A 23873-nucleotide genomic window follows, 5' to 3' on the forward strand; every position below is an offset into this window, starting at 1 on the left:
CAAAAGCTTTACTGAAGAAAGTTAATAAATTAGTTAGACAAGACCGGCCTCTTGTGAATCCATGCTGAGTATCATTAATCAAGCTATGCTTATCGAGATGGCTTCTTATAATCTCAGCTATAATTGACTCTAGTAATTTGCCTACAATTGAGGTCAGGCTTATTGGGCGGTAATTTGACGGTAACGACTTGTCCCCTGTTTTAAAAATAGGAGTTACATTAGGCATCTTCCACATATCAGACACTACACCTGTTTGAAGAGATAAATTAAAAATATTAGTTAATGGTTCACAGAGTTCCATTTTGCATTTCTTAAGAACCCTTGAAAAAACCTCATCAGGACCCGGCGACTTATTTTGCTTCAGTCTGTCTATCTGCTTCACAACCATTTCACTAGTGACTGTGATGTTACATAATTTATCTTCTTCTAGCCCACTATAAAAATTAATTACTGGAATATTGTTAGTGTCTTCCTGTGTAAAAACCGAGAGAAAATAATTATTTAAAATCGAGCACATTTCATTCTCTTTGTCAGTAAGATGCCCATAGTTATTTTTAAGGGGACCTCTCTTATCTCTAACTTTTGTTCTATAGACCTGGAAAAAACTTTTTGGGTTAGTTTTAGAATCCCTAGCAACTTTAATTTCATAGTCCCTTTTAGCTTTTCTTATCCCCTTTTTAATGTCCCTCTTAATGTCAATATACTGATTCATAAGATGACCCTCGCCTCTTTTGATACGCCTATAAATTCCTTTCTTATGCCCTAGTAGATATTTGAGCCTATTATTCATCCATTTTGGGTCATTTCTATTTGATCTAATTTCTTTATAAGGGATAAACGTTCTTTGAGCAGCATGTATAGTGTTCAGAAAACTGTCATATTGATAGCTCTCTTCGTTACCCCAGTCAACAGATGATAAGTGTTCTCTAAGCCCATTGTAATCTGCTAAGCGAAAATCTGGAACTGTTACTGAGTTGTCCCTACTATCATACTTCTATTCTATGCTAAAGGTAATTGATTTGTGATCGCTTGTGCCAAGTACCTCATTAATTTCTAAATTATTAACAAGGGTTTCCTTGTTCGCCAGAACCAAATCAAGTAGGTTATTTCCACTTGTAGGTTCTGTCACAAACTGCTTCAAAAAACATTCCTGAACTACTTCTAAGAAGTCATTTGATTCTAAATTCCCAGTCAAGAAATTCCAATCAATGTGACTAAAGCTAAAGTCCCTTAGAATTACTACATTATCGTTCCTTGTGGTCTTAACAATTTCCTCCCACAGTAATTTCCCTTGGTCCCTATCTAAGTTTGGGGGACGGTATATCACTCCTAGAATCAATTTTTTATGCCCCTCTGAAAATTCTATCCAGACAGACTCTGTATGTGTTACCTAAGATTTAATACCCATTTTTATGCAACAGTTCAAGTGTACACTTTACTTATGCGAGATTTTGAAGAGAATTTGCAAAGGTTGGTGGAGGAAATTACAAGTATATGAAATAGTAAGGAAATGAGTGTGACAAAAAAATTTAGGTAATGAAAGACAATCAGACTGGAAGGAGGGAACATGGAGGAAGTGAACGAGTTAGGGGTGGACTTGTAGGTGGATGAGTCTGTGAAAGACGAAGTGAGCCATAGAACTGACTAGGGTAAAAAGGTGAGTGGTGTACTAAGGAGTCTGTGGAGACAAAGAACATTATCCATGGAAGCAAAGAGGGGAATGTATGAGAGTATAGTTACACCAGCACTCATATATGGGTGTGAAGCATTGGTGATGAATGTTGCAACAGGGAGAAGGCTGGAGGCAGTGGACATGTCGTGTCTGAGGGCAATGTGTGAAAACTATACAGAGAATTTGCAGAGATTCAGAGGGTCGAATAAGGGCTGTTCAGATTGCTTGCACATTTAGAGAGGATGAACCAAAACAGAATGATTTGGAGGGTATGTAAATCTGTACTAGAAGGAAGGTGGGGTAGGGGGTTGTCCCAGCAATGGTTTGAGGGAGGAGGTAAAAGGTTTTGTGTGAGAGGGGCTTGGATTTCTAACAAGTGTAAGATAGGAGCAAGTGGATGCAAATGGTGTTTATGACTTGTTGTGGGAGTGTGAGCAAAGCAACATTTATGAAGGGATTCGGGGAACTGGTTAACCGGACTTAAATCCTGGAGGGTGGTAAGTACAATGCCTGTGCTCTGAAGGAGCCTGTGGGGGGGGGGAAGATGTGTTGCTGTTTTTGAACTGTAGTGTCAGCACGCCTATGGCAAGACAGTGATTGAGTGGAAGGCATGCTAGAATATCGGGGGTTCGATCCCCGTATACTCGCAGTACTGTTTTTTGCACACACACACACACACACACACACACATACATACATACATATATATATATATATATATATATATATATATATATATATATATATATATATATATATATATATATATATATATATATATATATATATATATATATATATATATATATATATATATATATATATATATATATGCAATAAGATCACAGTAAACAGGTGATTTCAAAATATGCAAAACAACCACTCTGAAAGAATAGAGAAATTCCAAGCGCTTTCGTGACTACTCACATTATCAATAATGTGAGTAGTCACGAAAGCGCTTGGAATTCCTCTATTCTTTCAGAGTGGTTGTTTTGCATATATATATATATATATATATATATATATATATATATATATATATATATATATATATATATATATATATATATATATATATATATATATGTCGTGCCGAATATGTAAAACTGGTCAATTAGCAAGAACTCATTTAAAATTAAGTCCTTTCTGAAATTTTCTTTTATTCGTTTAAAGATATATTTTTTTCAATAATGTTGATGTAAAAATTTATAATTTTGCACCAAAAGGAACTTAGAAAACTTACCTAACCTTATTATAACAAGAATAATTTATTTTAGCCTAACCCAACTAAATATATTTTAGATTTGTTTACAGTAATTTAATACTAATCAAACACAGTGAAATATATTTTTTTCGTTAGGTTCAGAATTATTTTGGCGAAATTATTGCATACACAAATTTTCGCTTGTCCTATATGGCAAGATGAGCGTTGCTATTTAAGCCAAGATCGCAAGTTCTGCCTATTCGGCACGACATATATATATATATATATATATATATATATATATATATATATATATATATATATATATATATATATATATATATATATATATATATGTCGTGCCGAATATGTAAAACTGGTCAATTAGCAAGAACTCATTTAAAATTAAGTTCTTTCTAAAATTTTCTCTTATACGTTTAAAGATATATTTTTTTCATTAATGTTAATTTAATGTTAATGTAAAAATTTTTAATTTTGCACCAAAAGAATCTAAGAAAACTTACCTAACCTTATTATAACAAGAACAATTTATTTTAGCCTAACCCAACTAAATATATTTTAGGTTTGTTTACAATAATTTAATACTAAACAAACACAGTGAAATATATTTTTATCGTTAGGTTCAGAATGATTTTGGCGAAATTATTGCATACACAAATTTTCGCTTGTCTTATATGGCAAGATGAGCGTTGCTATTTAAGCCAAGATCGCAAGTTCTGCCTATTCGGCACGACATATATATATATATATATATATATATATATATATATATATATATATATATATATATATATATATATATATATATATATATTTAGTTGAATAAGGCTGGTTGTCCCTTTTTGGATTGTAAAAAGTATTTCTAGCAACTTTAAAAGATTTATCAATTACATTTCTTGGGTATTTTAAATCATTACCTATTTCATAAATTTTGGATATTTCCTCATCTGTGAACTCAGGACTACAAATTCGTAAAGCTCTCAAAAACATTGATGAGAAAACAGGCAGTTTAACTCTATCTTGATGCGAGGAATAATAGTGGACATTGGAACAGTTATTTGTAGGTTTTCTGTAAATTTTAAATTTGAATTCATTATTGCCCTTAATAATTAAAACATCTAGAAAAGGCAATGAATTTGAAGAAAATAACTCATTGCCTTTTCTAGATGTTTTAATTATTAAGGGTAACAATGAATTCAAGTTTAAAATTTACAGAAAACCTACAAATAACTGTTCCTATGTCCACTATTATTCTTCCCATCAAGATAAAGTTAAACTGTCTGTTTTCTCATCAATGTTTTTGAGAGCTTTACGAGACATGTAGTCCAGAGTTCATAGATGAGGAAATATCCAAAATTTATTAAATAGGTAATGATTTAAAATACCCAAGTAATGTAATTGATAAATCTTTTAAAGTTGCTAGAAATACTTTTTACAATCCAAAAAGGGACAACCAGCCTTATTCAACTAAAAATATGTTGGTTCTCCCTTACCATGAAAACTTGGTTGATATGCCTTCTCTTCTTAAGACTTTTAATATTAAAGTTGTATTCAAAAATCTTGATACAGTAAAAAAAACTTTTGATAAAGAATTCCCCCCAAAATGCTGATGGGTGTGTCTATAAGATGCCTTGTAAAATTTGCGATGAAGTTTATTACTGTCAAACTGGTAAAAATCTCGAACTAACATTAAAACAACATAAATATAGCATTAGAACTGGACAAGATTCCAATGCTCTATTTATTCATGTAAGAGATTTTAACCATCCAATTGATTTTCAAAAAGTTGAGAAAGTAGTATCAAGCAAGTCCATGGTCGACAGGAATATAATTGAATCTTGTTTCGTAAAAAGCAGTTTTGACAATAATATGAATATTTCCTTTGGTTTATATAAATTACAACCATTTATAATTAATAGAATTTGGAAAGAATTTAATAATACATTGGACAAATAATAATTTTTTAAATTTCTTATTTCTTGGGTAGAATAGTTTGTTGGTGGGTTGTATGAAGGACCTGTCTAGTTCGGCCGGCGGGCCTGCTGTCTCGCGTCAGGTGTTTCGTTGTTGTGGGATCTGATAGTGAGGTGTGGGCTACCCCTTTATATACCTTCCTTTGATGCTTTACTTTCATTGTTTCTTGATAATGTGGGTAGTCACGAAAGCGCTTGGAACTTCTCTATTCTTTCACAGTGGTTGTTTTGCATATTCTGAAATCACCTGTTTACTGTGATCTTATTGCATATATATATATATATATATATATATATATATATACATATATATATATATATATATATATATTATATATATATATATATATATATATATATATATATATATATACATATATTATATATATATATATATATATTTTTTATTTTTTTTTATTATCACACCGGCCGATTCCCACCAAGGCAGGGTGGCCCGAAAAAGAAAAACTTTCACCATCATTCACTCCATCACTGTCTTGCCAGAAGGGTGCTTTACTACAGTTTTTAAACTGCAACATTAACACCCCTCCTTCAGAGTGCAGGCACTGTACTTCCCATCTCCAGGACTCAAGTCCGGCCTGCCGGTTTCCCTGAATCCCTTCATAAATGTTACTTTGCTCACACTCCAACAGCACGTCAAGTATTAAAAACCATTTGTCTCCATTCACTCCTATCAAACACGCTCAAGCATGCCTGCTGGAAGTCCAAGCCCCTCGCACACAAAACCTCCTTTACCCCCTCCCTCCAACCCTTCCTAGGCCGACCCCTACCCCGCCTTCCTTCCACTACAGACTGATACACTCTTGAAGTCATTCTGTTTCGCTCCATTCTCTCTACATGTCCGAACCACCTCAACAACCCTTCCTCAGCCCTCTGGACAACAGTTTTGGTAATCCCGCACCTCCTCCTAACTTCCAAACTACGAATTCTCTGCATTATATTCACACCACACATTGCCCTCAGACATGACATCTCCACTGCCTCCAGCCTTCTCCTCGCTGCAACATTCATCACCCACGCTTCACACCCATATAAGAGCGTTGGTAAAACTATACTCTCATACATTCCCCTCTTTGCCTCCAAGGACAAAGTTCTTTGTCTCCACAGACTCCTAAGTGCACCACTCACTCTTTTTCCCTCATCAATTCTATGATTCACCTCATCTTTCATAGACCCATCCGCTGACACGTCCACTCCCAAATATCTGAATACGTTCACCTCCTCCATACTCTCTCCCTCCAATCTGATATTCAATCTTTCATCACCTAATCTTTTTGTTATCCTCATAACCTTACTCTTTCCTGTATTCACCTTTAATTTTCTTCTTTTGCACACCCTACCAAATTCATCCACCAATCTCTGCAACTTCTCTTCAGAATCTCCCAAGAGCACAGTGTCATCAGCAAAGAGCAGCTGTGACAACTCCCACTTTGTGTGTGATTCTTTATCTTTTAACTCCACGCCTCTTGCCAAGACCCTCGCATTTACTTCTTTTACAACCCCATCTATAAATATATTAAACAACCACGGTGACATCACACATCCTTGTCTAAGGCCTACTTTTACTGGGAAAAAATTTCCCTCTTTCCTACATACTCTAACTTGAGCCTCACTATCCTCGTAAAAACTCTTCACTGCTTTCAGTAACCTACCTCCTACACCATACACTTGCAACATCTGCCACATTGCCCCCCTATCCACCCTGTCATACGCCTTTTCCAAATCCATAAATGCCACAAAGACCTCTTTAGCCTTATCTAAATACTGTTCACTTATATGTTTCACTGTAAACACCTGGTCCACACACCCCCTACCTTTCCTAAAGCCTCCTTGTTCATCTGCTATCCTATTCTCCGTCTTACTCTTAATTCTTTCAATTATAACTCTACCATACACTTTACCAGGTACACTCAACAGACTTATCCCCCTATAATTTTTGCACTCTCTTTTATCCCCTTTGCCTTTATACAAAGGAACTATGCATGCTCTCTGCCAATCCCTAGGTACCTTACCCTCTTCCATACATTTATTAAACAATTGCACCAACCACTCCAAAACTATATCCCCACCTGCTTTTAACATTTCTATCTTTATCCCATCAATCCCGGCTGCCTTACCCCCTTTCATTTTACCTACTGCCTCACAAACTTCCCCCACACTCACAACTGGCTCTTCCTCACTCCTACAAGATGTTATTCCTCCTTGCCCTATACACGAAATCACAGCTTCCCTATCTTCATCAACATTTAACAATTCCTCAAAATATTCCTTCCATCTTCCCAATACCTCTAACTCTCCATTTAATAACTCTCCTCTCCTATTTTTAACTGACAAATCCATTTGTTCTCTAGGCTTTCTTAACTTGTTAATCTCACTCCAAAACTTTTTCTTATTTTCAACAAAATTTGTTGATAACATCTCACCCACTCTCTCATTTGCTCTCTTTTTACATTGCTTCACCACTCTCTTAACCTCTCTCTTTTTCTCCATATACTCTTCCCTCCTTGCATCACTTCTACTTTGTAAAAACTTCTCATATGCTAACTTTTTCTCCCTTACTACTCTCTTTACATCATCATTCCATCAATCGCTCCTCTTCCCTCCTGCACCCACTTTCCTGTAACCACAAACTTCTGCTGAACACTCTAACACTACATTTTTAAACCTACCCCATACCTCTTCGACCCCATTGCCTATGCTCTCATTAGCCCATCTATCCTCCAATAGCTGTTTATATCTTACCCTAACTGCCTCCTCTTTTAGTTTATAAACCTTCACCTCTCTCTTCCCTGATGCTTCTATTCTCCTTGTATCCCATCTACCTTTTACTCTCAGTGTAGCTACAACTAGAAAGTGATCTGATATATCTGTGGCCCCTCTATAAACATGTACATCCTGAAGTCTACTCAACAGTCTTTTATCTACCAATACATAATCCAACAAACTACTGTCATTTCGCCCTACATCATATCGTGTATACTTATTTATCCTCTTTTTCTTAAAATATGTATTACCTATAACTAAACCCCTTTCTATACAAAGTTCAATCAAAGGGCTCCCATTTCCATTTACACCTGGCACCCCAAACTTACCTACCACACCCTCTCTAAAAGTTTCTCCTACTTTAGCATTCAAGTCCCCTACCACAATTACTCTCTCACTTGGTTCAAAGGCTCCTATACATTCACTTAACATCTCCCAAAATCTCTCTCTCTCCTCTGCATTCCTCTCTTCTCCAGGTGCATACACGCTTATTATGACCCACTTCTCGCATCCAATATTATATATATATATATATATATATAATATATATATATATATTATATATATATATATATATATATATAAATATATATAATATATATATTTGTTTACGTGTTTCGCTAGAATTAAGCATTAGCAATTAAGAAAATATTCAACAATGCCAACCAAGAAGACTACTGACAGATACTGACGTGGCTTTAAGAAATGGGTATTGACTGTGCCACGCACTTGCGGCAGGTTCCTGACCTGTCTTAACCCTTGACATCAAGTTCCACTCCCAAGCAGCAGGTGCCTGCCCAGTCTTACCTGTGATAGCGAGTGTTATACCCTACCACCAGCAGAAATTTCTCTTACCTTTGACAGTGAGCGTAACTTTTCTGCTGATTTTGGGATCCGAGTTGACTTGACATTCGTAAACACCAGCGTCGCGTTCTGTGGTGAACCTTATGTGTAGCGTCCAGTCATCTGAGTTCTCCGGGTGGAGAACCTGGGGACGGAAACTAATCTCAGCTCACATTACTCTTATATTCATATGAAGCACTAAACCTGAATAAGTTAATAAATTAGATATATGTGTAACACTTGCTAATCTTTATTGTGGACTTCATCAGTCCTATACAAAGAAGAATGGTGATCATCAGAAGGAATTTGAGGTAATCAGTCCCTCAGCCTAGAGTAGACTCCAGGAGGGGCCATTCTCCGTTAGTTAACTGTGACATAAACCTTTTAAGCAGGTAAGGAAGACATGTGCAATAATTCGGTATCTTTATTGAAGTGATATTTTAGCTTTTCACAGAAGAGACAGCAAAAGTCGTGGAGAGGTAGATATGACGAAATTAGTCCCTGTGCCTGGAGAAGTAAGTTGGAGGTGTTCAACGTTCCAACTTAGTTTTCCAGGCTGTGAGACTGTTCACCTCAACTCTACATCTCAACTTCCGTGTCTCCTCTACATTTCAACTGAAGAAACCTGGTGAGCAGACACCAAACTGTTGCGAATGCGTCTTACACATCTATTTATCAGTACTGTATACTATTAAAATAATGCTTAAACCCTTTAAGATGCACTTAAGGAGCAGTTAAGCGGGTTATCATATGGTTTACTTAAACAAATAAAATAGTACCCATTCTGAAATCTAAAGGTTATAATTATATCCATAATTTTTAAAGGGGTAGACTGGTAAGCCAGCGGAAGGCTTCGGTCAGATGATCAGAAGCTCCAGCTGTGGGTCATCATATGACTAACACACGCTTCAGGAAACATTTGTCCTTTTTCCTGACAAACCTAATCTAACCCATTAAAAAATATAGACAATAATTTAAGCCCTAGTGAAATGAAAACACGTAAAATTGCCATAACTATTATACTCACAGCAGAAAGTTTGAAGCAATAGTCATCTCACTTAAGTTCCCCAGCTAACTTAGTCTTCGTTACCTCATGCGTAAAACACTTCCTATGTGACTGAATATTGTAAAGCAGCAAAGCTAACTTTTGGATCCATCTACGTAACTCTTAGATAAGGATAGCAGCAGACATGTTGTCGATTTGGATTACTAATAAGAATGACGCCCCGACTAGAAGTCAAAAACTTCAGTGATAGATATAGCAGGAAGAGCAGTGCCAAGTAAAGTCCAGCAGAATTATTTATTACTGGCAACTTCCCCAACAGATAAATCACATCTGGGAATGTGATGAATGGTTTGAAAAACCGACAAGTTGAAGATTGAGACACTTATGCAGCATATGGGAATCTTTATTCAGGAAACGTTTCGCCACACAGTGGCTTCATCAGTCCAATACAAAGAGGAAGGCGTAAGGAGAGGAGGAGAATGAGGTAATCAGTCCCTCAACCTGGAGTCGATGTGTTCAGTCCATCAATCTTGTAGAATGATTGATGGACTGAACACATCGACTCCAGGTTGAGGGACTGATTACCTCATTCTCCTCCTCTCCTTACGCCTTCCTCTTTGTATTGGACTGATGAAGCCACTGTGTGGCGAAACGTTTCCTGAATAAAGATTCCCATATGCTGCATAAGTGTCTCAATCTTCAACATCTGGGAATGTTCAATAACGTTGGTGACAGCAAATACTGAGGGCGAAATTATTTTTATCAGTTAATGTTGGGACGGGATAGACGACCAATGTGAGCAGCCGAATGATAGTGTTGACGTGAACTCAGAGTCCACTATATGACCAGCGAGTGTTGGACAGTGTTGAGCTTCACCATAATATGGCCAGTGATGAACAGAGTTCCGAGCTCTACCACGATGTGGTAGGCAATCGGTGAAGAGAGCTTAGAGCTCTACCACAGTGTGGCCAGCAAACGGTAAAGATAAGCCAAAACCCTTATACAGGAATACAACTTGAGCACAAAACTTAAATCATGAGTCTTGGATCAACTCAGTAAATCAATAACAATAAAGAATCCATCCTCGCTGACAAGAGCACAAGCAATCTATGATCTGTTAAAATCATGATGTTCCTACAAAGTTCTAATTGAGCCACTTAAAAGCGAGTGAGCTTTGCTCAGGTCAGCTGTCTTAATAATCTTCCTGGCCTGCTAGTGTACCTCACATATAATCTTCCTGGCCTACTAGTGTACCTCACATATAATCTTCCTGGCCTGCTAGTGTACCTCACATACAATCTTCCTAGCCTGCTAGTGTACCTCACATATAATCTTCCTGGCCTGCTAGTGTACCTCACATATAATCTTCCTGGCCTGCTAGTGTACCTCACATATAATGTACCTTGCCTGCTAGTGTGTACCTCACATATAATCTTCCTGGCCTGCTAGTGTATCTCACATATAATCTTCCTGGCCTGCTAGTGTACCTCACATACAATCTTCCTGGCCTGCTAGTGTACCTCACATATAATCTTCCTGGCCTGCTAGTGTACCTCACATATAATCTTCCTGGCCTGCTAGTATACCTCGCATATAATCTTCCTGGCCTGCTAGTGTACCTCACACATAATCTTCCTAGCCTGCTAGTGTACCTCACATATAATCTTCCTGGCCTGCTAGTGTACCTCGCATATAATCTTCCTGGCCTGCTAGTGTACCTCACATAAAATCATCCTGGCCTGCTAGTGTACCTCACATATAATCTTCCTGGCCTGCTAGAGTACCTCGCATATAATCTTCCTGGCCTGCTAGTGTACCTCACATATAATCTTCCTGGCCTGCTAGTGTACCTCACATACAATCTTCCTAGCCTGCTAGTGTACCTCACATATAATCTTCCTGGCCTGCTAGTGTACCTCACATATAATCTTCCTGGCCTGCTAGTGTACCTCACATATAATGTACCTTGCCTGCTAGTGTGTACCTCACATATAATCTTCCTGGCCTGCTAGTGTATCTCACATATAATCTTCCTGGCCTGCTAGTGTACCTCACATACAATCTTCCTGGCCTGCTAGTGTACCTCACATATAATCTTCCTGGCCTGCTAGTGTACCTCACATATAATCTTCCTGGCCTGCTAGTATACCTCGCATATAATCTTCCTGGCCTGCTAGTGTACCTCACACATAATCTTCCTAGCCTGCTAGTGTACCTCACATATAATCTTCCTGGCCTGCTAGTGTACCTCGCATATAATCTTCCTGGCCTGCTAGTGTACCTCACATAAAATCATCCTGGCCTGCTAGTGTACCTCACATATAATCTTCCTGGCCTGCTAGAGTACCTTGCATATAATCTTCCTGGCCTGCTAGTGTACCTCACATATAATCTTCCTGGCCTGCTAGTGTACCTCACATATAATCTTCCTAGCCTGCTAGTGTACCTCACATATAATCTTCCTGGCCTGCTAGTGTACCTCACATATAATCTTCCTGGCCTGCTAGTGTACCTCACATATAATCTTCCTGGCCTGCTAGTGTACCTCACATATAATCTTCCTAGCCTGCTAGTGTACCTCACATATAATCTTCCTGGCCTGCTAGTGTACCTCACATATAATCTTCCTGGCCTGCTAGTGTACCTCACATATAATCTTCCTGGCCTGCTAGTGTACCTCACATATAATCTTCCTGGCCTGCTAGTGTACCTCACATATAATCTTCCTGGCCTGCTAGTGTACCTCACATATAATCTTCCTGGCCTGCTAGTGTACCTCGCATATAATCTTCCTGGCCTGCTAGTGTACCTCACATATAATCTTCCTGGCCTGCTAGTGTACCTCACATATAATCTTCCTGGCCTGCTAGTGTACCTCACATATAATCTTCCTGGCCTGCTAGTGTACCTCACATATAATCTTCCTGGCCTGCTAGTGTACCTCACATATAATCTTCCTGGCCTGCTAGTGTACCTCACATATAATCTTCCTGGCCTGCTAGTGTACCTCACATATAATCTTCCTGGCCTGCTAGTGTACCTCACATATAATCTTCCTGGCCTGCTAGTGTACCTCACATATAATCTTCCTGGCCTGCTAGTGTACCTCACATATAATCTTCCTGGCCAGCTAGTGTACCTCACATATAATCTTCCTGGCCTGCTAGTGTACCTCACATATAATCTTCCTGGCCTGCTAGTGTACCTCACATATAATCTTCCTGGCCTGCTAGTGTACCTCACATATAATCTTCCTGGCCTGCTAGTGTACCTCACATATAATCTTCCTAGCCTGCTAGTGTACCTCACATATAATCTTCCTGGCCTGCTAGTGTACCTCACATATAATCTTCCTGGCCTGCTAGTGTACCTCACATATAATCTTCCTGGCCTGCTAGTGTACCTCACATATAATCTTCCTGGCCTGCTAGTGTACCTCACATATAATCTTCCTGGCCTGCTAGTGTACCTCACATATAATCTTCCTGGCCTGCTAGTGTACCTCACATATAATCTTCCTGGCCTGCTAGTGTACCTCACATATAATCTTCCTGGCCTGCTAGTGTACCTCACATATAATCTTCCTGGCCTGCTAGTGTACCTCACATATAATCTTCCTGGCCTGCTAGTGTACCTCACATATAATCTTCCTGGCCTGCTAGTGTACCTCACATATAATCTTCCTGGCCTGCTAGTGTACCTCACATATAATCTTCCTGGCCTGCTAGTGTACCTCACATATAATCTTCCTGGCCTGCTAGTGTACCTCACATATAATCTTCCTGGCCTGCTAGTGTACCTCACATATAATCTTCCTGGCCTGCTAGTGTACCTCACATATAATCTTCCTGGCCTGCTAGTGTACCTCACATATAATCTTCCTGGCCTGCTAGTGTACCTCACATATAATCTTCCTGGCCTGCTAGTGTACCTCACATATAATCTTCCTGGCCTGCTAGTGTACCTCACATATAATCTTCCTAGCCTGCTAGTGTACCTCACATATAATCTTCCTGGCCTGCTAGTGTACCTAGCATATAATCTTCCTGGCCTGCTAGTGTACCTCACATATAATCTTCCTGGCCTGCTAGTGTACCTCACATATAATCTTCCTGGCCTGCTAGTGTACCTCACATATAATCTTCCTGGCCTGCTAGTGTACCTCACATATAATCTTCCTGGCCTGCTAGTGTACCTCACATATAATCTTCCTGGCCTGCTAGTGTACCTCACATATAATCTTCCTGGCCTGCTAGTGTACCTCACATATAATCTTCCTGGCCTGCTAGTGTACCTCACATATAATCTTCCTGGCCTGCTAGTGTACCTCACATATAATCTTCCTGGCCTGCTAGTGTACCTCACATATAATCTTCCTGGCCTGCTAGTGTACCTCACATATAATCTTCCTGGCCTGCTAGTGTACCTCAGCATATAATCTTCCTGGCCTGCTACTGTACCTCACATATAATCTTCCTGGCCTGCTAGTGTACCTCACATATAATCTTCCTGGCCTGCTAGTGTACCTCACATATAATCTTCCTAGCCTGCTAGTGTACCTCACATATAATCTTCCTGGCCTGCTAGTGTACCTCACATATAATCTTCCTGGCCTGCTAGTGTACCTCACATATAATCTTCCTGGCCTGCTAGTGTACCTCACATATAATCTTCCTGGCCTGCTAGTGTACCTCACATATAATCTTCCTGGCCTGCTAGTGTACCTCACATATAATCTTCCTGGCCTGCTAGTGTACCTCGCATATAATCTTCCTGGCCTACTAGTGTACCTCACACATAATCTTCCTGGCCTACTAGTGTATCTCACATATAATCTTCCTGGCCTGCTAGTGTACCTCACATATAATCTTCCTGGCCTGCTAGTGTACCTCACATATAATCTTCCTGGCCTGCTAGTGTACCTCACATATAATCTTCCTGGCCTGCTAGTGTACCTCACATATAATCTTCCTGGCCTACTAGTGTACCTCACATATAATCTTCCTGGCCTGCTAGTGTACCTCACATATAATCTTCCTGGCCTGCTAGTGTACCTCACATATAATCTTCCTGGCCTGCTAGTGTACCTCACATATAATCTTCCTGGCCTGCTAGTGTACCTCACATATAATCTTCCTAGCCTGCTAGTGTACCTCACATATAATCTTCCTGGCCTGCTAGCATACCTCACATATAATCTTCCTGGCCTAGTAGTGTACCTCACATATAATCTTCCTGGCCTGCTAGTGTACCTCACATATAATCTTCCTAGCCTGCTAGTGTACCTCACATATAATCTTCCTGGCCTGCTAGTGTACCTCACATATAATCTTCCTGGCCTGCTAGTGTACCTCACATATAATCTTCCTGGCCTGCTAGTGTACCTCACATATAATCTTCCTAGCCTGCTAGTGTACCTCACATATAATCTTCCTGGCCTGCTAGTGTACCTCACATATAATCTTCCTAGCCTGCTAGTGTACCTCACATATAATCTTCCTGGCCTGCTAGTGTACCTCACATATAATCTTCCTGGCCTGCTAGTGTACCTCACATATAATCTTCCTGGCCTGCTAGTGTACCTCACATATAATCTTCCTGGCCTGCTAGCATACCTCACATATAATCTTCCTGGCCTGCTAGTGTACCTCACATATAATCTTCCTGGCCTGCTAGTGTACCTCACATATAATCTTCCTGGCCTGCTAGTGTACCTCACATATAATCTTCCTGGCCTGCTAGTGTACCTCACATATAATCTTCCTGGCCTGCTAGTGTACCTCACATATAATCTTCCTGGCCTGCTAGTGTACCTCACATATAATCTTCCTGGCCTGCTAGTGTACCTCACATATAATCTTCCTGGCCTGCTAGTGTACCTCACATATAATCTTCCTGGCCTGCTAGTGTACCTCACATATAATCTTCCTGGCCTGCTAGTGTACCTCACATATAATCTTCCTGGCCTGCTAGTGTACCTCACATATAATCTTCCTGGCCTGCTAGTGTACCTCACATATAATCTTCCTGGCCTGCTAGTGTACCTCACATATAATCTTCCTAGCCTGCTATTGTACCTCACATATAATCTTCCTGGCCTAGTAGTGTACCTCACATATAATCTTCCTGGCCTGCTAGTGTACCTCACATATAATCTTCCTGTCCTGCTAGTGTACCTCACATATAATCTTCCTAGCCTGCTAGTGTACCTCACATACAATCTTCCTGGCCTGCTAGTGTACCTCACATATAATCTTCCTGGCCTACTAGTGTACCTCACATATAATCTTCCTGGCCTGCTAGTGTACCTCACATATAATCTTCCTGGCCTGCTAGTGTACCTCACATATAATCTTCCTGGCCTGCTAGTGTACCTCACACATAATCTTCCTGGCCTGCTAGTGTACCTCACATATAATCTTCCTGGCCTGCTAGTGTACCTCACATATAATCTTCCTGGCCTGCTAGTGTACCTCACATATAATCTTCCTGGCCTGCTAGTGTACCTCACATACAATCTTCCTGGCCTGCTAGTGTACCTCACATATAATCTTCCTGGCCTACTAGTGTACCTCACATATAATCTTCCTGGCCTGCTAGTGTACCTCACATATAATCTTCCTGGCCTACTAGTGTACCTCACATATAATCTTCCTGGCCTGCTAGTGTACCTCACATATAATCTTCCTGGCCTACTAGTGTACCTCACATATAATCTTCCTGGCCTGCTAGTGTACCTCACATATAATCTTCCTGGCCTGCTAGTGTACCTCACATATAATCTTCCTGGCCTACTAGTGTACCTCACATATAATCTTCCTGGCCTGCTAGTGTACCTCACATATAATCTTCCTGGCCTGCTAGTGTACCTCACATATAATCTTCCTGGCCTGCTAGTGTACCTCACATATAATCTTCCTGGCCTGCTAGTGTACCTCACATATAATCTTCCTGGCCTGCTAGTGTACCTCACATATAATCTTCCTGGCCTGCTAGTGTACCTCACATATAATCTTCCTGGCCTGCTAGTGTACCTCACATATAATCTTCCTGGCCTGCTAGTGTACCTCACATATAATCTTCCTGGCCTGCTAGTGTACCTCACATATAATCTTCCTGGCCTGCTAGTGTACCTCACATATAATCTTCCTGGCCTGCTAGTGTACCTCACATATAATCTTCCTGGCCTGCTAGTGTACCTCACATATAATCTTCCTGGCCTGCTAGTGTACCTCACATATAATCTTCCTGGCCTGCTAGTGTACCTCACATATAATCTTCCTGGCCTGCTAGTGTACCTCACATATAATCTTCCTGGCCTGCTAGTGTACCTCACATATAATCTTCCTGGCCTGCTAGTGTACCTCACATATAATCTTCCTGGCCTGCTAGTGTACCTCACATATAATCTTCCTGGCCTGCTAGTGTACCTCACATATAATCTTCCTGGCCTGCTAGTGTACCTCACATATAATCTTCCTGGCCTGCTAGTGTACCTCACATATAATCTTCCTGGCCTGCTAGTGTACCTCACATATAATCTTCCTGGCCTGCTAGTGTACCTCACATATAATCTTCCTGGCCTGCTAGTGTACCTCACATATAATCTTCCTGGCCTGCTAGTGTACCTCACATATAATCTTCCTGGCCTGCTAGTGTACCTCACATATAATCTTCCTGGCCTGCTAGTGTACCTCACATATAATCTTCCTGGCCTGCTAGTGTACCTCACATATAATCTTCCTGGCCTGCTAGTGTACCTCACATATAATCTTCCTGGCCTGCTAGTGTACCTCACATATAATCTTCCTGGCCTGCTAGTGTACCTCACATATAATCTTCCTGGCCTGCTAGTGTACCTCACATATAAACTTCCTGGCCTGCTAGTGTACCTCACATATAATCTTCCTGGCCTGCTAGTGTACCTCACATATAATCTTCCTGGCCTGCTAGTGTACCTCACATATAAACTTCCTGGCCTGCTAGTGTACCTCACATATAATCTTCATGGCCTGCTAGTGTACCTCACATATAATCTTCCTGGCCTGCTAGTGTACCTCACATATAAACTTCCTGGCCTGCTAGTGTACCTCACATATAATCTTCCTGGCCTGCTAGTGTACCTCACATATAATCTTCCTGGCCTGCTAGTGTACCTCACATATAATCTTCCTGGCCTGCTAGTGTACCTCACATATAATCTTCCTGGCCTGCTAGTGTACCTCACATATAATCTTCCTGGCCTGCTAGTGTACCTCACATATATTCTTCCTGGCCTGCTAGTGAACCTCACATATAAACTTCCTGGCCTGCTAGTGTACCTCACATATAATCTTCCTGGCCTGCTAGTGTACCTCACATATAATCTTCCTGGCCTGCTAGTGTACCTCACATATAATCTTCCTGGCCTGCTAGTGTACCTCACATATAATCTTCCTGGCCTGCTAGTGTACCTCACATATAATCTTCCTGGCCTGCTAGTGTACCTCACATATAATCTTCCTGGCCTGCTAGTGTACCTCACATATAATCTTCCTGGCCTGCTAGTGTACCTCGCATATAATCTTCCTGGCCTACTAGTGTACCTCACACATAATCTTCCTGGCCTGCTAGTGTACCTCACATATAATCTTCCTGGCCTGCTAGTGTGCCTCACATATAATCTTCCTGGCCTACTAGTGTACCTCACATATAATCTTCCTGGCCTGCTAGCGTACCTCACATATAATCTTCCTGGCCTACTAGTGTACCTCACATATAATCTTCCTGGCCTGCTAGTGTACCTCACATATAATCTTCCTAGCCTGCTAGTGTACCTCACATATAATCTTCCTGGCCTGCTAGTGTACCTCACATATAATCTTCCTGGCCTGCTAGTGTACCTCCCATATAAACTTCCTGGCCTGCTAGTGTACCTCACATATAATCTTCCTGGCCTGCTAGTGTACCTCGCAAATAATCTTCCTAGCCTGCTAGTGTACCTCACATATAATCTTCCTGGCCTGCTAGTGTACCTCACATATAAACTTCCTGGCCTGCTAGTGTACCTCACATATAATCTTCCTGGCCTGCTAGTGTACTTCACATATAATCTTCCTTGCCTGCTGTGGCATGCAAAGAGTACGTAACCTTTATTCGGCGCATGGACACACCCTCATTTACAGGCTATCTCCCCCAACCAGCGAACCAGGTTGCTAAGAGTTGATGATGGGGCCCCATCGTTCAACTAGTGACCAGGTTCTAGCCAATAAGAAGGTGGGATTGGTAATCGCAGAGGTTATGTGGATACCGCTCTCCTGTCTGCCCTTGTCATTCCCATTCTAGAGCTGGTTGAGCACGGTCTGCTATCTTGTGGCTTCTATTTCTGCCTTCCTTACCGTGACGTGCACTATACTTATTACTGTACATAGTGTACATATTGCTGTTCTAAATTGGTGAAGGATAATATAAGTCTAAACTTTTTCTGCTGTGTTTATTTGCTCCCATTACACCTGGGATAACAGGCCTTTGAAATCCTAGGTTGTAATATGGGTAGCCTGTCCGAGAGCTGGAGCTGGACTTAGAGAAACGGTTGAGCTTAGGGTGAAGCTTGTAGCAGGAACATTGTGTAGCTTGCTGTCTCGCTTCGCTTTACAAATTTTGCGTGTCAGTTGCTTATGATCAGCCTTGCTATTGTGTGATCGTTCAACAGCTCGCTACTAGCTTGTTCAGTGTGCTCGCTTCGCTACGGTCAATCTTGTGTGCAGTCGGCTTTGCTTGTATGCGTATTCTGTAATCGTACTGTGCATAGCTAAGCGTGTTCTGCAAATTAACGTGTTACGTTGGGGTATTCGTACTGTGCATAGCGAATAACTTATGCCACCTAGACGAGTCAGACGCCTGGTGTCGGCATATACTTTGCATAACCTACCTAAATTGTCCCCACAGCGTTGTTGGCAAATTGCTCGTTCCATTGGCATTCCCTATAAACGCACTCTTACAGCTGCGCAACTGCGTTCACTTATTGCTGACATACTTATTGAAGAAGAGATGGCACATCAAACTCCTCCCTCTACGGGAGCTAGGGAAAAAACACTCATGTTCTCGCATGAGGAAGATGATACACCTACGGAGCAAGATGGTCAGTATAGTGCAGCTGGGTTGTCTCGAGGTGAATCAGCGTCGTTGGCACTTGAGCTGGCAAAAATCACGCTGGAGCAAACTAGGGAACAGCGAGCATTCGCAAGGGAAGAATTTGATAGGGAAAGAGAAAGGAGGCAGTTTTCGCATTCTGTAAACGATTTCAGTTTACAAAAAGCAGTACAGCTTGTTCCCCGCTTCAATGAGGCCGAACCAGAGCAATTTTTTGAAAGCTTCGAAAATCAGGCTCGAGCCTTGAGGTGGCCGGAACAGCACTGGGCAGCGTTGGTTCATACAGCATTATTGGGTAAGGCACAGGAATTTACGTCGGTATTAACTGACGCTGAATTCTCTGATTATCAAATAGTGAAGACCACAGTGTTGGGAGCATATACATGTATCCCAGCTAAATATCGTAAGACCTTCAAATTGAACAGGCGGCAGCTTGGCCAATCCCTGGTGGACTTTGTGAGACAGCAAACCAAAGCTTTTACCAGCTGGTATAAAGCGAGTGGTGTCTCTAACTTTGAGGAGCTGGTGCAGCTTATTCTGATTGATAACCTGCTGGAGTCTGTGGGACCAGAGGTTCGTGTCTTTCTGCAGGATCGTGACTTAACCACTGCATTGGAGGCAGCCAGGTGGGCTGATACCTTCGAAACGAACCGCTCCTTGTCCGAGCGGTCCCGTCTCTCTTTTCAACAGTCTGGCGTGAGCAGAGATCGACAACATTGGAGAATGAAGTGCCAGCCGGAGGGAGAGCGTCTACGACATCCAACTAAGTCACCTGGTGAGCCACGCTTCTCAACATATGGTCCCCCTGCGGAGAGGCAAACTACTTATGGAGCATCTCGACAACAATATCCAGAGAGGCACCAGCCAGAACGACACCACTTGCAACGTCATCAGGGAGTAAAGGTCAAGCCTGTCTTCTGCTTCAGGTGTAATAAAGTAGGTCACATCAGTTCAAACTGCCCCCAAAAACCTCAACCCATCTGGTAAATCTCTAATATCCCTAGTAACATGTCCCCTAGAGAAGTAGAAAAAGGTATGGCCCCTTATTATTGCGAGTCTTATTTCCCTTCAGGAAAACTCAGAACCAACTAAAGTAAATACCTTTAGAGATACTGGAGCTTATTGCTCGCTTGTCAGAGAGGGAATATTACCCCTTTCAGAGAATACTTCTTTGAATTCCTCAGTTTTATTGGAAGCATATGGAGGAGCTATATATTCTGTTCCTTTGCATAAAATTTATGTACAGTGCAAATATTACACTGGGTACTTGACTGTAGGTGTCTCAAAAGGATTTCCCATGAAAAATGCCATGTTATTACTGGGTAATAACATTACTACTGTTAGTTCGTGTCCTGAACCTATAATGATTAATGCTTCTCCAGTGTTGGCCATAACTCGGGCAACATCCCAAGGGTTATCTGGAGAGAATGTTGACCTATCCTTGGACGACTCCGCTCTCGGAATAGCCACGTTGTTTTGAGACACACCGGCCGGAGTCTCGTAAATCAAGTGAACAGACCCCGATCAAGCCTTCCTATTCCCAGGTTGCAGGATTGCCAGATGTCTCTGTTTCCATGCCCGAGGGACTGTCCTTCCGGGAGGAACAACGAAAGGACCCTTCTTTAAAATTCGCTGCTCAGGCAGCCATGGGTAAATCCTCTTTGGGTCATCCAGTCAAGTATGAAGTTAAAAATGATTATTTGGTCTGCACTGAGACTGGTAAGGAGATAGAGGGCCGGCAATTATACGACAGGTTAGTGGTTCCAACCAAGTATAGACCTCAGATATTAAATATAGCTCATAATACGTCATTAGGAGGTCACTTGGGAATTACAAAAACCTTGTATAGAATCACAAAAGAATTTTATTCGCCAAAATTAAAGAAAGATGTGAAGAATCATATTAGGTGTTGCCGAGAATGTCAGCAAGTTGGAAAACCTGGACATTCCATTAAACCTGCACCTCTCCAACCCATACCTGCTGATGGAGAACCTTTTGCAGATTTAATTATAGATTTTGTAGGTCTACTACCTAGGTCAAAGTCTGGAAACCAGTATTTATTTACAATTATGGATAAATTAACCAGATATCCTGAAGCAATCCCTATGCGTAGTATCAATACTAAAGCTATTCTCAAAGCTTTAACAAAATTCATTTCTTGTTTTGGCATTCCTAAAACTATACAAAGTGATCAAGGTACTAACTTCACTGCCAAAGCATTTAGGGAAGTATTAACTAGGTTAGGGATAATTCACAACTTATCCACTGCCTATCACCCTCAGTCCCAAGGCGCCTTGGAAAGATTCCACCAAACATTAAAAACAATGATGAGAAGTTTTTTGCATGCACTTTCCGACAGATTGGGATGAATCTCTACCGTTGTTGCTGTTCTCGGTCCGAGAGACGGTGCAAGAGTCTACAGGGTATAGTCCGTTTGAGCTGATCTTTGGGCACAATGTACGAGGTCCTCTTCGGGTGCTCAAAGAAGGATGGATGGGAGAAGACGTAAGCTCAACACTCTACAACCCGTCTTCAAGGTTGCAGGTGGCACGTGAGTTAGCCAAGGCTAACCTAAAGACAGCTCAAAGTAAGATGAAACAGAGGTATGACAGAAGTGCACAATTCCGCTCCTTCCATCCAGGAGACAAGGTGTTGGTGCAGGAACCTATACCTGGCCACACCTTGAAAGCTAGATTTACGGGACCTATGCAGATAGCAAGTAGATTATCTGATTTAAATTATGTGGTAGCTCCCATTGATAAGACCTCAAAAACAAAAACTTACCACATTAATCAAATCAAGGCCTTTCATACACCAGATAGTCCCAGTAATGACTCTGTCCTCTACCTCTGAGGACGACTCTGACTCTTTGCACTCTATCTCTGAAATTAATACTAAACTTTCAAATTCTGTCCTCCTCAAGGATCCTAGTCCGTTAATGGATGGATTATCTGAAATACAAGCAACCAATTTAACTGAGCTTCTACAGTCATATCCTAATATTTTTTCGGATGTGCCGAAAAAATGTACGTTAGGTTACCATGATGTAGATGTGGGAAAATCTAAACCAATTAAACTCTCCCCCTACAGAGATAATCCTGAAAAGCAAAGGCTACTTCAGCAGGAAGTAGACTTTTTGTTAGAACATGGTTTAGTGGAGGAGTCATCTAGTCCATGGGCTTCACCGTGCATCCTAGTAAAAAAAGACTGATGGAGGGTTTCGTATGTGCACAGACTACCGTAAAGTGAACGAGGTCACAATTACAGATGCTTACCCTCTTCCTCGTCTGGATGACGTAATTGACTTTGTGGGTAAGGCTACTTTTGTGTCCAAATTAGATCTCCTTAAAGGTTACTATCAGGTACCTTTGACAGATAAGGCGAAGGAAATCTCTGCCTTCGTAATTCCAGGAGGTCATTATCAGTATACAGTTACCCCCTTCGGAATGAAAAATTCCCCCTCTTCATTCCAGAAACTCGTCCATCAGGCTATTAAAGGACTTGAAGGCACGGCAGCATACCTAGATGATATTGTTGTGGTGTCTGATACTTGGGATCAACACCTACTTAGACTTAAAGCTCTGTTTGAGACCTTTAAGAATTCCCAATTAACAGTTAATTTATCTAAATCTTCCTTTGGCCAGGCCACTGTCACTTTTCTAGGCCATGAAGTAGGTAGTGGTAATGTTGCACCTAAACTTGCTAAAGTTCTTTAGATTAAAGATTATCCAGTTCCTCATGATAGGAAATCTCTTCAACGTTTCCTAGGCATGATAGGATTTTACAGAAGATTCTGTAAGAATTTCTCAGATATTGTAGCCCCTCTTACCTCTCTTACCAGTCATAAAGTTCCCTTTAATTGGACGTCAGATTGTAACACTGCTTTTAATAAAGCAAAAAGATTATTGTGCTCTGCACCCATTCTCCTGTCTCCAGACTTCTCCAAACCTTTTTCATTACAGGTTGATGCTTGTGAGTCTGGGGTTGGGGCGGTACTATTACAAATCGGGAACAAGGAGCTGCAGCCAATCGCATACTTTTCAGCCAAGTTCCAGCCACATCAGAGAGCTTACTCTACCATTGAAAAAGAAGCCCTCGCGCTGGTAATGGCTTTGGAGCATTTCGATGTTTATGTGGGCCAGACATCGCAGGTGGTCAGTCTACAGTGATCACAACCCGTTAGTCTATCTCCAAGCCATGAAGAATCACAACACAAGGCTTATGCGTTGGACGCTCAGG

The 23873-nt window shown here is 40.9% G+C and overlaps 1 protein-coding gene across 1 annotated transcript in view; it reads right to left on the reverse strand.

Moving 5' to 3' along the window:
- Positions 1–23873, reverse strand: part of LOC128689250 (uncharacterized) — a 553231-nt gene that overhangs the window by 286209 nt on the left and 243149 nt on the right. Inside the window, exon 4 of the mRNA XM_070086506.1 lies at positions 8510–8642. Coding sequence (XP_069942607.1) covers positions 8510–8642 — 133 coding nt within the window. The remainder of the gene's footprint in view (positions 1–8509; positions 8643–23873) is intronic.

The sequence above is a fragment of the Cherax quadricarinatus genome, chromosome 18 (genome assembly GCF_038502225.1).
Source record: "Cherax quadricarinatus isolate ZL_2023a chromosome 18, ASM3850222v1, whole genome shotgun sequence".
NCBI classification, from domain to species: Eukaryota; Metazoa; Arthropoda; class Malacostraca; order Decapoda; family Parastacidae; genus Cherax; species Cherax quadricarinatus.